This window comes from Hoplias malabaricus, chromosome 15 (genome assembly GCF_029633855.1).
Source record: "Hoplias malabaricus isolate fHopMal1 chromosome 15, fHopMal1.hap1, whole genome shotgun sequence".
NCBI lineage: Eukaryota > Metazoa > Chordata > Actinopteri > Characiformes > Erythrinidae > Hoplias > Hoplias malabaricus.
Genome location: NC_089814.1, coordinates 37,211,259 through 37,223,715, shown reverse-complemented (window position 1 = coordinate 37,223,715; position 12,457 = coordinate 37,211,259). Strand labels below are relative to the sequence as shown.

General features: G+C 42.0%; 1 protein-coding gene across 1 annotated transcript; it reads right to left on the bottom strand.

Moving 5' to 3' along the window:
• Nucleotides 1-659: 659 nt before the first annotated feature.
• Nucleotides 660-11,664, bottom strand: LOC136668086 (V-set and immunoglobulin domain-containing protein 1-like). The gene is made up of 8 exons (XM_066645329.1): nucleotides 11,540-11,664; nucleotides 9,502-9,530; nucleotides 8,190-8,353; nucleotides 7,068-7,275; nucleotides 4,016-4,171; nucleotides 2,928-3,044; nucleotides 2,073-2,196; nucleotides 660-726 (listed from the first exon to the last, which is right to left on the bottom strand). The coding sequence occupies exons 1-8, from the start codon at nucleotides 11,662-11,664 to the stop codon at nucleotides 660-662; spliced, it is 990 nt and encodes a 329-aa protein (XP_066501426.1).
• Nucleotides 11,665-12,457: the final 793 nt, after the last annotated feature.

Genomic DNA, 12,457 nt, shown 5'->3' with positions numbered 1-12,457 from the left:
GTCTTTCAATAAATTCATTATTAATATTTGGAAAACAAGTTAAAACTAAAAACATCTGTCACCCGAAACATTAAAACGACCTCCTTGTTTAGGAATGGCATGTTGAAGCATGTTTGCTAACTTAAGCAGCCAACAGACGAGGTGGTCTTGCTTCACAGTTTGTAGGTTCAGTCGCCCAATGGTATGTGTGCAAACACATTGAACAAGGGATGAAGGTTCCATTGGCTTAAAGTTAGAGTGTAATTTACTGAATCAGAGGGGGATAAGCCAAACATCTTTCAGTGAATATTTCGGTGTGAATTTTTCTTCTGAAATATTAATATTCAAAATACAAAGCTTGTCTAACACTCTGCTGGACAGAAGTAATCCTACGTTACACAAAATAGCAAATGCACAACTCTGGAGGGTTCGTGAAGGCCATGCTGTTTTAACATATTTGCTGCGATAGGCGTTGTGTACTTGTTTATCATTAATAGCATTATTAGCGTTATTGCTAATTGTATTCAGTTTTACTGGTGACGCACACTGACAGAAGACAAGGCTGGGTTATGTTTGCGTCAGGTTTAAAGCAATTTAAAATCAACAACAACAAAATAAAATATAAAAGATAGCTTGCACTCTGTGTCTTGAAGCTGGTTGTGCTGCGTTCTTCTTTCTCCTCAAGCCTCAAGCTCCTTCATTTCTTGCTCACTCTTTTGTGGAGGGACAGCAACAGCGTCCTGTGGTCTGTTGAAACGAGGACACGGCCAGAGTAAGTTCCTGTAGATGTCTAATGTGTGATTATCAGCTTGCATTTCCATGAACTACCGCTTGTTCTAAGTCTTTCACTCCATGCAGTGAGGTGAAGGACTGAGGAAAGGTAAACTGTAGAAGAAACAAGGTTCCTAAAGGGTTCTCGGCTTAGAAACAGGATCCCTGGGAAAATATATTGATTTAGGGATCAATAAGAACACATGGTGTCATTGGGGCAAAGCCTCAGAGTAATCCCTTGATGTGGGATCTTTAATACTTTTTCCTCAGCAAATTAAGAGATTTAAATTCAAAAATAAGCAAAACTACACTGATGTTACAATAAAGTAAAAACGAATGGTTTCCTTTCGCCGGTTCGTCAAACACATCACACTACATCTCTCCCTCCCAAACACACAACTACCAACACTTTAACTTTTGATTTCGACTATGTTTTGAGAAACAAATATATTTCCCTAATCTTTCACTGATCCTTTGTTACAATTTTATATCAATTACTGAATACTTTAGTCTTAAGGGACTATGTGATTTATTCATGATTTAATCGCAACAAGTTGTGATTATGGGCGGCACGGTGGCGCAGCAGGTAGTGTCGCAGTCACACAGCTCCAGGGGCCTGGAGGTTGTGGGTTCGATTCCCGCTCCGGGTGACTGTCTGTGAGGAGTGTGGTGTGTTCTCTCTGTGTCCGCATGGGTTTTCTCCGGGTGACTGTCTGTGAGGAGTGTGGTGTGTTCTGTGTCCGCATGGGTTTTCTCCGGGTCCTCCGGTTTCCTCCCACAGTCCAAAAACACACGTTGGTGGGTGGATTGGCGACTCAAGTGTCTGTGAGTGTGTGCGTGAATGTGTGTTGCCCTGTGAAGGACTGGCGCCCCCTCCAGGGTGTATTCCTGCCTTGCACCCAATGATTCCAGGTAGGCTCTAGACCCACCCTGAACTCGATAAGGGTTACAGATAATGAATGAATGAAGGAAGTTGTGATTATTATTTTTTAAATCAATTGACGGCTGTAATACATTTGTAAATATATGCTTTTGTACTTCTACATATTTTTAATAAATAAATATTCTTGTTTTAATTATTCACTGGGTATAAATACTGTACCTGTACCCTCATTAATGACCAAATCAGGGCCACTCCTGACTCGTACCCAGTTTGTGACGGCCAGATGTGTGATGTAACATGGCCACATGAGCATTTTTAATGTGGGCTAGATTTGGTCGCTTTTTTAGTGCAGCTTTCCAGGCGAGGAATCCAAACCTTAGGTTCTGCACCAGCAGGAGTAGTAGTGCAATAGTGACTGGGCTTGAGGACTGAGACTCACATGGCAACCTTGGCGTACTTCTGCTTCTTCATCTTATGAACGAGGAACCACACCAGGAGAATGATGAAGGCTACACAGAGCAGCGCCCCGATCACTGCGCCCGCTATCGTAGCATCATTCAGCTCTGGGGAATCACACATCATTATCTCACTTTGTACAGAACTTTCCTTAAGGTTTGTGTCATAAAACTCACACCTACATTATTTATTTTGCCTTCACGATGACTGTAGTACATTTATCAGCTCCACTGACCATAACAGGAACACTTTATAGCGCTACAATTACAGACTGTAGTGCAGTTGTTGCCCTGAATACTTTGTTAGCCCCATTTCACCCTCTTTGTCAATTCTCAGGACCAGTTCTGGTGGATGGCAGATCACTCTCAGTGATGCTGGTGTGGTGTTAGTGCGTGGATCAGACACCAGTGTCCACTCTGTGACACTCCTCCCTCGTTGGTCCACCTTGTAGATGTAGAGTCAGAGACAGTAGCTCATCTGTCGCTGCACAGTGTGTGTCGCTCGTCCTCTAGTCCTTCATCAGTGACACAGGACGCTGTCGGCTGGATGTTTTTGGTCGGTGGACTGTTCTCAGTCCAGACACTGAGGGGTTTAAAAACTCCAGCAGCACTGCTGTGTCTGATCCACTCTACACCAGCACAACACACAAACTAACACACCACCACCACGTCAGTGTCACTATGCTAATTTATTTAAAATATATTTTTTTTTACCCACTCAAAACATACCTAGTCCTGACCATTGGAAAAAGAAGGCTAATGAAGTGTGCAGAGCCACAGAAGTCTACTCATCTTTCACAAATTTACAAGGCATCATCTGCATCCCGGACGCTGCCTACCTGAGCTCAGCTCCACAGTGCAGACGGAGAACCCCACCACATTGGAAGAATTGCACTGGTATTTCCCAAACTCAAACTGAGAGATGTTTCTGATGTACAAGGTGCCAGTAGTTGGATCTAGAGCAAAGAAAGAAAGAAACTGACAAATTAAACCCAAAAGGAAAATGTCAGTCCATTTGAGGTCAAGTCAGGTCCACTTTTGAGGAGCGGAGGACTGATGATGTAAAGTGACTACATTAATTTTTTAAAACAGGGAACACTTCAGGGGGAGGGGAGGGGGGTCTTCACGCAGACCTCAGTTGTAAGGTTTGAATGTAAGGTCTTTTTAATCAGTAGGAGACTGCTGTCACGCCCTCGTCCTGTCATGTCCGTTTTCCCAGTCATGTGCTCTCTCTCAGCACATGCCTCTGTTTGTTGTTACCCTAGCCCCGCCCCGTATTTAAGTTCCCTTGTATCACTTCCTCCTGTCGAACATTTCTCCTTCGTTCTTTCACTGCTTTTTCACGTTCTCAAATCTGTCTCCGCTGTTTATCGGTCATTGTTTTTCACGTCGTTTCGTTTCCAAGTCTCTGTCTCTGCTGTTACTCATTTGGTTTCCTCTGTCGTTATTTTGTTTTCTTTCTTTTGAAGTTTGTTTTGTATGGTTCTGTTTTGTTTAGTTAAAAGTTTGTTGTGTTTTAGCGCGTGCGTCTGCCTCCGTCAGTCCGCCCCGTGATCCCTGACAATGTTGATGTAACATTTGATTCTTTTATAATACATTGAAATGATCTCTTATTAAAAGCTTTTAATCAATTAACTGCGTAATACAAATTAATACATTGATAAAATAGTCAGGTAACATCTTGCAGGAACCTAATGTGTAAATATAAATATAATTTTATTCTATTAATGTTACATTGATTATTTTTTAATTATTTGATTGATCAATCAAACTTGTTTATTTACATTTGTGGTTAAACATTTTGACCAAGGGTTGGTTCCGAAATTCCATCTGAAGGCATTGTTCATGTCCCCAAAAAGTGAGGACACGTCCGGGTAAAAGAGGACATACGATCACCCTATGTGACAATCCACACACACACACTCACTTGTATAACCCAGCACACTCTTTTTCAAGCCCCGATCGATCCTGGCCCAGGTGTATTGAGGGGTGGGGCTGCCTGTGGATGAATGGCAGGTGAGAGTGACCAAGTGACCAGTGGAGACGTCTCCGTGAACGGCACAGATGGGGAAGGATGGTTTCTCTAGAGGGAAACACAACACAGGATGTTATTTCTTACTGCGTGGGTCATGGGTCTACTGTCTAAACGTAAGGTCGCAGGTTCAGTCCCACATGACGGCTTAGCTACCTGCACCCAGGGGTCCCTGTTTACACGATAACAGCCGCCTGCTCCTGTTGGTAACATCAGTGTCGATAACCTGACCTCTGGATTCTGCCAGTTGAATTCTGATAGGCTCTGTCTCCTTCATGTCACGTCAACAGAGCAGACTTGTGATTGGTTCTTTTTCAGTGTCAGTCGGATCCTCCCACCCTTAGCCACACCTCATCAATTACCACAGCATTCAGGTTAACCACCCCCCCCCAAAAAACAGACCCTACAATTGTATCATCCAATCTTTGGCGTACTGAGAGATGGCTAACTTTTGAAGGCACTTAACCTTATATCAGCACACAGATGTTAGAATTTACACAAGATAACCCCTGGCGTGTTGGGGACGTCCAGTCGGTCTGCAGCTTGGCCCAAGTGGTTGGAACAAAAGGCACACCATAATTCAGGTTGAATCCTGAATTATCTTAGCGCTCATGCAGTGTAAGAAATTATTTACAACAGGTGAAAGGAAGTCTGGCAACGTGAGGACTACATTTCAGTGCCATGTGCAGGAGCATGTAGCTAACAAACCTTGAGTGTGGGAGCAGGACCCCAGTAAACAAGGAATGTCCCTGGACATTCAAAATAGGTCTTATTTTAAACGTCAATGGGCATCCACAATCCATCTTAAGTTAGTTAAGTGGTGACCAATCGATAATGTCAGTGGACGTCCAAAATGCATTTTATACAAGTAACTTATTTCGGGACCAATTAATAATGTCAATGGACGTCCAAAATACGTCTAATAGTCGTCTTTTCAATGTCTGTTTCAACTTTCATTTTCAACCTTAAGAGAACGTTGATTAGACGGCAGTCATTACATTATTTCAACGTTGAATCAACAGCTAAATGTTTACTGGGACAAAATCAACATGAAGTAAAATACTGCATTAACATAAGGACTAACAGCTAAATAATCAGTAAAATTGTAATAAATGCGTTCTAAATGTTGGCAAAGCAACCACACGTGAATTTAAATCATTGTGGTGCAGAAAGGGTGGAGCCTGCAGCCTTTAAACTCCCAAAAAATAAATAAATAAATAACCCTCACACCATTCATGATTCATCTGGCGATGTATAAGTGAAATATACGGTTTTTAGTAATAAATCAAAATATTCTCGTAAAAGGAGTAAGGCATATTTTTATTCGTAATTTTCTGAATAATCTACCTACTCTATGGAGTACGTTAAATGATAAACAAACAAAAAATAAGTAGCATAATCTATTTATTAAAAATAAAGTGTGCTTAACAAGTAAATGCTACATTCACTACCCAGGCATCACGAGGCAACCCCATTTCACACCAGCCGTGGTAAACGTGTGTGTCACGCCCCTTTTAATAATCAATATAGCCTTTCACGTAAAGCATAATGACAGAATATTGATAAGAATCTGTCAGCCGTAAACATACGTGACCAACGCATTCCTTGTTCCACTCTAGGGATGCTGCAGTCGGGCTAAATATAGCTATATATCATACTCCTCACTTGTACACATTCATGACCAGTTGAGGGCTGAGGCGATGGGAGCTAGCGGTGCTGGCTAAGCCGATCTGATGGGACTGGGTTTGATCAGGAATGCTAGTATCTCCTCTCTCTCTCTCTCAAACAAATCTGTTTCATAAGGGTTTCAAGCGGTTGGGAACATTGGGGAGAAACAGCTGCTGCAGACTTAACGTAGCGTAGGCATGTCAGAAAACACTCATGTACACCCCCCCCCCCCTCCACTCCAATCCACTCCCTCAAAGAAGAGACCAGTCGGCAGCAGTTCCCATGGCAACCAGCATGGTTACCAGGGCCGGCAAGGTTGTCCTGGTAACATGGTAAAGGAGCAGGAGCCATGGATAGCACTTAATTCGCTGATCACCAATCCGATGAGACGGGGGCTTCGTCACGAGCTAATTCAGCAGACCTGTTCACTATGTGGGTCACTGCACGTAGATCCAGGGTCTGCAGGGGGATGGACGTGGTACAGCTGCACTTAAATCCAGAGGTGCACTCTTACAAACGATGATGGTTCTTCATGGGTTCTGTAGTGATGGGTTACTAAAAAGGGGGGTTCTGTGGTTCTGAAGTCCACATTCTTACAGCAGAAGAACCATTCTTGGTGCTAGGGAGGACCTCACTGTTCTCCCCCCAAAAAAAAACAAAAACAAAAAAAAAACCGTGTACCTCCATTTTTTAAAAATTATTAATTTATTTATTTTTGACGATTTTAGGTTTATTCCATCATTTGAACACAGCAGCTGTCCTTCACCGTGTGAAAATCTCATGATGAATGGACCAATAGAAACGCCCCAATCTGTTATATACTCCCTTCCATTGGAAGTTAAGAAGGGTTTTCCTTCTCCTGTTAAGTTGCTATATGTTAGCGTGGACCACGCCCGTTTAGTTTGGAACGGAAGGAGAACTCAGTGGTTTTGAGCGTGTGGAGGTGGGAGTTTGCCAGCTATGTTCGTCGACCACGTGCCGGATTACCAGCCCAAATAAACCCACCCTGCACTCGCACTATTCCAAAAAAACTAAACAGCCCACATACAGCTCAGATCAGAGAGCCCCTACGACGACAACGTAGCCCCGGCATCAATAAGGGGTGGGTTTATTGAGGATGGTATGGAAGTCCCTTATTTAAACGTCTTAGGTTCCTTTTAAAGATCTGGATCATTGACCTGTCAAATGTTGGCCTTCAAAATTAAAAACAACAACGTTATACTTTATTTTTTATTAATACATTTGTGTTCATATGTGGACATAGAGAATAAAACGTTACCAAAAACATTGACTTTGATGCTGGCCTCGGCCCTGCCCGAGATGTCTGGGAAGTTGTGGACCTCACACGTGTAGGATCCAGAGTCAGTGGTCTGCATGTTACTGATGGAGATGGAGGCGTTCCTTGTCCCGTTTATAGACGAAAGCACCATGAGTCTGTTCTTGAACTTCTGGCCAATCTCCTGCTGTCCTCCCTCATAGAAGAGAACCTGAAACATGAGCAGAACCAATAAACGCTTCCTGGCTTTAGATTGTGGACCATGGGTCAACACTTCAGTGATCAGCTTTGTAAAGTGGTGCAGGAATTTAAATGTGATGAATGAACTAAGTAAATACAGTGAATCATTCTGTTCAGTGTCGTGGAGGGTTCAGAACCTACCTGGAGTCACTGGACAAAAGGCAGGAACACACCCAGGACAGGGCGGCAGTCCAAAAGGCATCACACATTCACCCAATCTCACACACACCTCTGTTCAGTTTCACACACTCACCCAGTCACACACTCTCACACACACACACCTGTGGACAGTTTCACACACCCTCTCTCACCCAGTCTCTCTCTCATACTCACACACACACACCCCTGTGGACAGTTTCACATTCACTCACCCAGTCACACACACTCACTCACACACTCTCACCTGTGGACAGTTTCACACACTCACCCAGTCACTCACACACTCACCCAGTCACACACTCTCACCTGTGGACAGTTTCACACACTCACCCAGTCACACACTCTCACCTGTGGACAGTTTTACTGACTCTCTCGATTTTTAAAAAACTAAAATGGATTCTGATGGTGGCAAAATTATTTCAGAAATTACTTTAAATTTGAGCAAAAGAAACATGGGGAGCCCCAGGGAACATGGAACCCCAGCTCCAGCTGTGTACAGACTGCACGCAGAAGCCCAGCCCAGTATCAGCTGGAGGGAGTGTGCATGGCTGACTGTGGCACTGGAGGAGGAACAGGAATCGGATCCTACTCCGCCCCAACCCTCCCTCACATGCATTTTTCAAACACTCAGTGAAGACTGGGCCCAACTCGGTCTGAGGGTTTACCTACAGTTTAACGGACTGTGATTAACATCAGAAAACCAGAGGCTAGTTTACAAAGACTCACCGCTTCTGCGTTCTCTGCATATTTAGGGTAGAGCGTCCACTGGGCCTGGAGGTTGGTCATCTTGGGATTGTCGGTGGTGTAAGTGCACAGAAGATTCACAGTTTGACCAACGGTTACATTGACCACCTTTTGCGGAACTGTTACCCAGATTGACTGAGTGCAGCCTAAAAAAACACACAGCTGTCTTTTATTACACAGGTTCAGAAGGAGCATTACGGACAAGTGGTGTCAGAACAGCAACTATTAAAACCGCCGTTCAATTTCCAGGAGCTTGGTGGTGTTTGCTGCGATGGCAAGGGCATTTACACTGTATACATTTGGACTACAGGAGACTCCTACGTCCTGCCGTTATCACGTACAGAGGCTGCATCGAGGGCCGCTCTTCTGTTCTGCTGTATATTTTTAGACTATATTTATACTATAATTCTGCTATATTTTCTCTTAATATATTTTTATAATCTAGGTTTAATACCACTATCTTATTTGTGGCTCAGATCAAGATATTTATCACAAGACAATGACCTACTTATTTAGCACCTCCTTATTCGCATTTTTAGTTCCACCTTAAATTTAAATATAATCTTTTAGATATTATTTATTTATATACGATTTTTATATTAAACATTAACTGTTCACTGATTCACATTTCACTTAAAGCTACACATGGTTGTGGTTGTTAATTTACAGATGTATTTAAGTACTTTACACGTTTTTCTATGTTGTGAAGGCAATGAGGAATTCACCAGGTCACATCCATCTTTCGCGTATACGCCTCGGCTTCCTGTAAGTGGACACTGGTCCTGCGGTTTTCACACTGTACGTGAGCTTGGTTTGGTTTGATTAAGACCAAGACCTAGGCACCTTTCACACATGCGGTTTTGGTTCAGAGCGAACCTGAATGTCCGGATCAAACGATGCAAGTTCTATTAACCAGCACTGGTCAAGAGCAACTCACACCTATACGGCTACGGTCCAGGTTCTTTTGGGTCAAGCTAAAACACTGAATCCCCCAAAGTCAGGTTTGTAACTAAATGTGAATTGGTAATAAGTAACTCACTGATCAACAATAAATTTACTCACTCAAATTTGAGTAGAAATATAAAATCAACACCCAAAGTATAAACTGGTCAAATTTGTCCTTAACTATGTGTTTGAGAGTGAACGAAACTAAGACTCCAGCCTGTTTTTAAAAGAAACAATGCTTAGTTTAAGTACAACCATTTTCCAAATTCATCCGTTTTGTTCTCTACCACAGACACAAAGCTTTATACCATTTTAAGATTTCCTGAATTCCTGTTGATAAACGACTCACCGACAATGCCGAGCACCACAGTGAAGGTCCTTAACAGTGACATGTTTCAAGATTTAACAGCAATTGCAGTTCCAGAAAAGCAACGGCAGCTCAAATCTCCCTACACACCTCTCATACAGTTAAACAAATCAGATCAGACTTATCTCTCCGACCTATAACGGTCAACACCCTCAAACTCCAGTGGACAAACCCAGCACATGACAAAGTTGCAGTTGCTGTTTGCTTTTGAATTTTTTTTCCCCAGCGCCCAAACATAATTAATGATGTTTTTGCCCTGGGACTTAAGCTCTGCCTCCATTCTGAAGGAAAACAGGTTCTTTGTATGTTACTTTAGTTATATGTTTTTTAAACACCTGAAAACCCCTCGTCACAATACATTTAGTGGAAAACAAATCTTTTACAGTAAACAAATATGGGAGAACAAACTGCCACACAGCTCCAGGGTCTTGGACCCCTGGGTTCAATTCATACCTTGGGTTACTGTCTGTGATGAACGTGGTGACTTCACTCTTCCCACATTTATTTTCACATTATTTGACCAGTGGCCGGGGTTTAAAAACTCCAGCAGCACTGCTGTGTCTGATCCACCCGCATCACACTAATAACCCAAAACGGCACACTGAATTCCAAATTAATTACACATAAATATAATAATACACAACTACAAGTGTTGGAGGTTCTGTACTTGAGCCATTTTAAACATGGCTGCCTCTGTTTGTGGGACACACTCTATGGGGTCATGAAGTAGTTGCTTTTTAGTGGTAAAAATGGCTAGTTTCTGTACAGCTGCAGCTGCCTCTAAATGACTGGTAAATCCTGAGTGAAAGAGCCCTATTAAACAAACCAAGAACAAAGAGAGAATTGAGTTCAGCTCTTAGGTCAGAGAGAGGGAAACAGACAGGAGAATAAGCTCAGTATGAACGAAAAACAAACAAAACATGCTTATCGTACTGAATGACAAACAACACACACCCAAATCCGGTGATGCAGGTCTAGCAAGAGGTGATTAAATACACACACTATGGGTTAATGTTTAACTCAGGACCCTGCAGCAGAGCTGAGTTACTTCTGCTGGTCAGAGCCAGAGGCAAGTGCAAAAACAGTGTTGAATTTCATGGAATGTGGCCTTTTGTTTTGATCAACTGACATCAACCTTAAAGGGTCAGCGGTTTGATTCTGAACAGAATAGAAACGGACCGATGTGTGAACTGTCATAGCAACATTTGCTGAGCTAGATAGGCTTTACAAATCACTGACAACAAGACCAGCAAACCTAGATTTGCCAGATTGCCATTGGCTTCAAAGCATTTGCACAATCTTCAGATTTCACTGATAGACTGATGTGGCTCCAAAATACAGACTAAAAGTCCTTGAGGGTAACTTGGACTCATGGGTAACATCCTGTGTTTGGTAAAATGGCCTACAATGTGACGCCTTCATGTGCCATGCAACATTTCATGCGACCTGCCTAATTAAGGACGCAAGGCTTTTCTGCAGAGAGTAAAATTGTAGATTTAAAACAATACCAAATTCGTTCATGAATCAAACAGTGGTCCAAAGATGAATCTCTTTCCATATTTTATTTATAAAATAAATATTATTATAATAGGCTTGGCAGCTACTATTTTGTAAGGTTATTAACAACGTTATAAACACACTACGTACAGTTTATAATGGCAGTGGAATGCTGTCACTACTTTCATGGATTTGATGTTCAAGCACAGCACAGATGCTACATGAGCTACTCTGGATGTGTGTTCATAACACAAGCAACTCGGAGATGTTCCCTGGTGTAATCCCATTGCAAAAACATCTGATAGGCTGATCCACTAAATATACACTTCTAGATATCGAGAAACTACAGCTCAAATTCTTAAATGATGTCTGGATGCTCACTCTGGTTTGTCACACTTTATTGATGCTACAACAGTGTTCCATTCAAACAGCCCTTAAAGGATTTAACAATTACACTAAAACATATGTTTGAAATGTGGCTCTTCTCTAAATATATTTCAAAACAATATATTTTTTATAGTACCGTTTGCACGGACGCTCTGTTCTTCCGAGACCGAACAGCCTTTCCATGCTCTGAATGATCCTCAGCGGCGAGAGGACAGGTTCTTTGAGCATGTCCGTGCTTGATGATTTCATGACAGCGCTCATTTTTCCGTCTTCAAAATGATGTCACCGAGGGGTCACGCTGTCCTGTCCTTGTGGGCTGTCCATTGCCTGTCACAGTTGCCTCACATAGGGGTTGCCATGGAAATGCTCTTGACTATTCCTCTGTTATCCTTGGAGATACTCAAGGGACAAAGGCGGCTTTAGAGATTGAATCCGAACGGTAAGATTATTAGGGGTACAAACTGTAAAAAAAATCATAAATGAGTAAATCGAGCAGCAGGGTATTCCCCAGGTCAGGTTTCTTCACACTCTTCGGTTGAAATAGCAGTTTTACCATCAAAAGAAGTAACAGGTGTTTTTTTTTTTTTTTTTTTTTTCCTAAACATATTTCAAATATGGACACCTGTATGGAGAACCCTCTCTATGGAGCATAAACTGCTTAAGTATAGAATATTGTCACTGTCCACAGAAAAAGAATGCATCTCCTTAAGAAGAAAACCTTCTTAATTCAGTAGAAATCCATTTAAAATTGATTCAGAGTAATCACATTTTCACAGTGTGAAGGACAGCTGCTGATTTCAAATGATGTTGAGATACATGTACTTCTTTGGACAGTGACAATATTTAATCTCTAATTTTATAATATATATTGTTTTAGTTTAAAGATTAGTGAACTACATTGATTTAAATTGAGATCGACTTTTGCTAAACTGAGACACTGAATGACATCCGTTCAACAACACAACCACTAAGAAAAAAAAGAAAAGTTTATTTTTATGAAAATTCTATGATTATCTCTGCACTAAAATCAGTGTCAGTGTATCAGAATGTACAC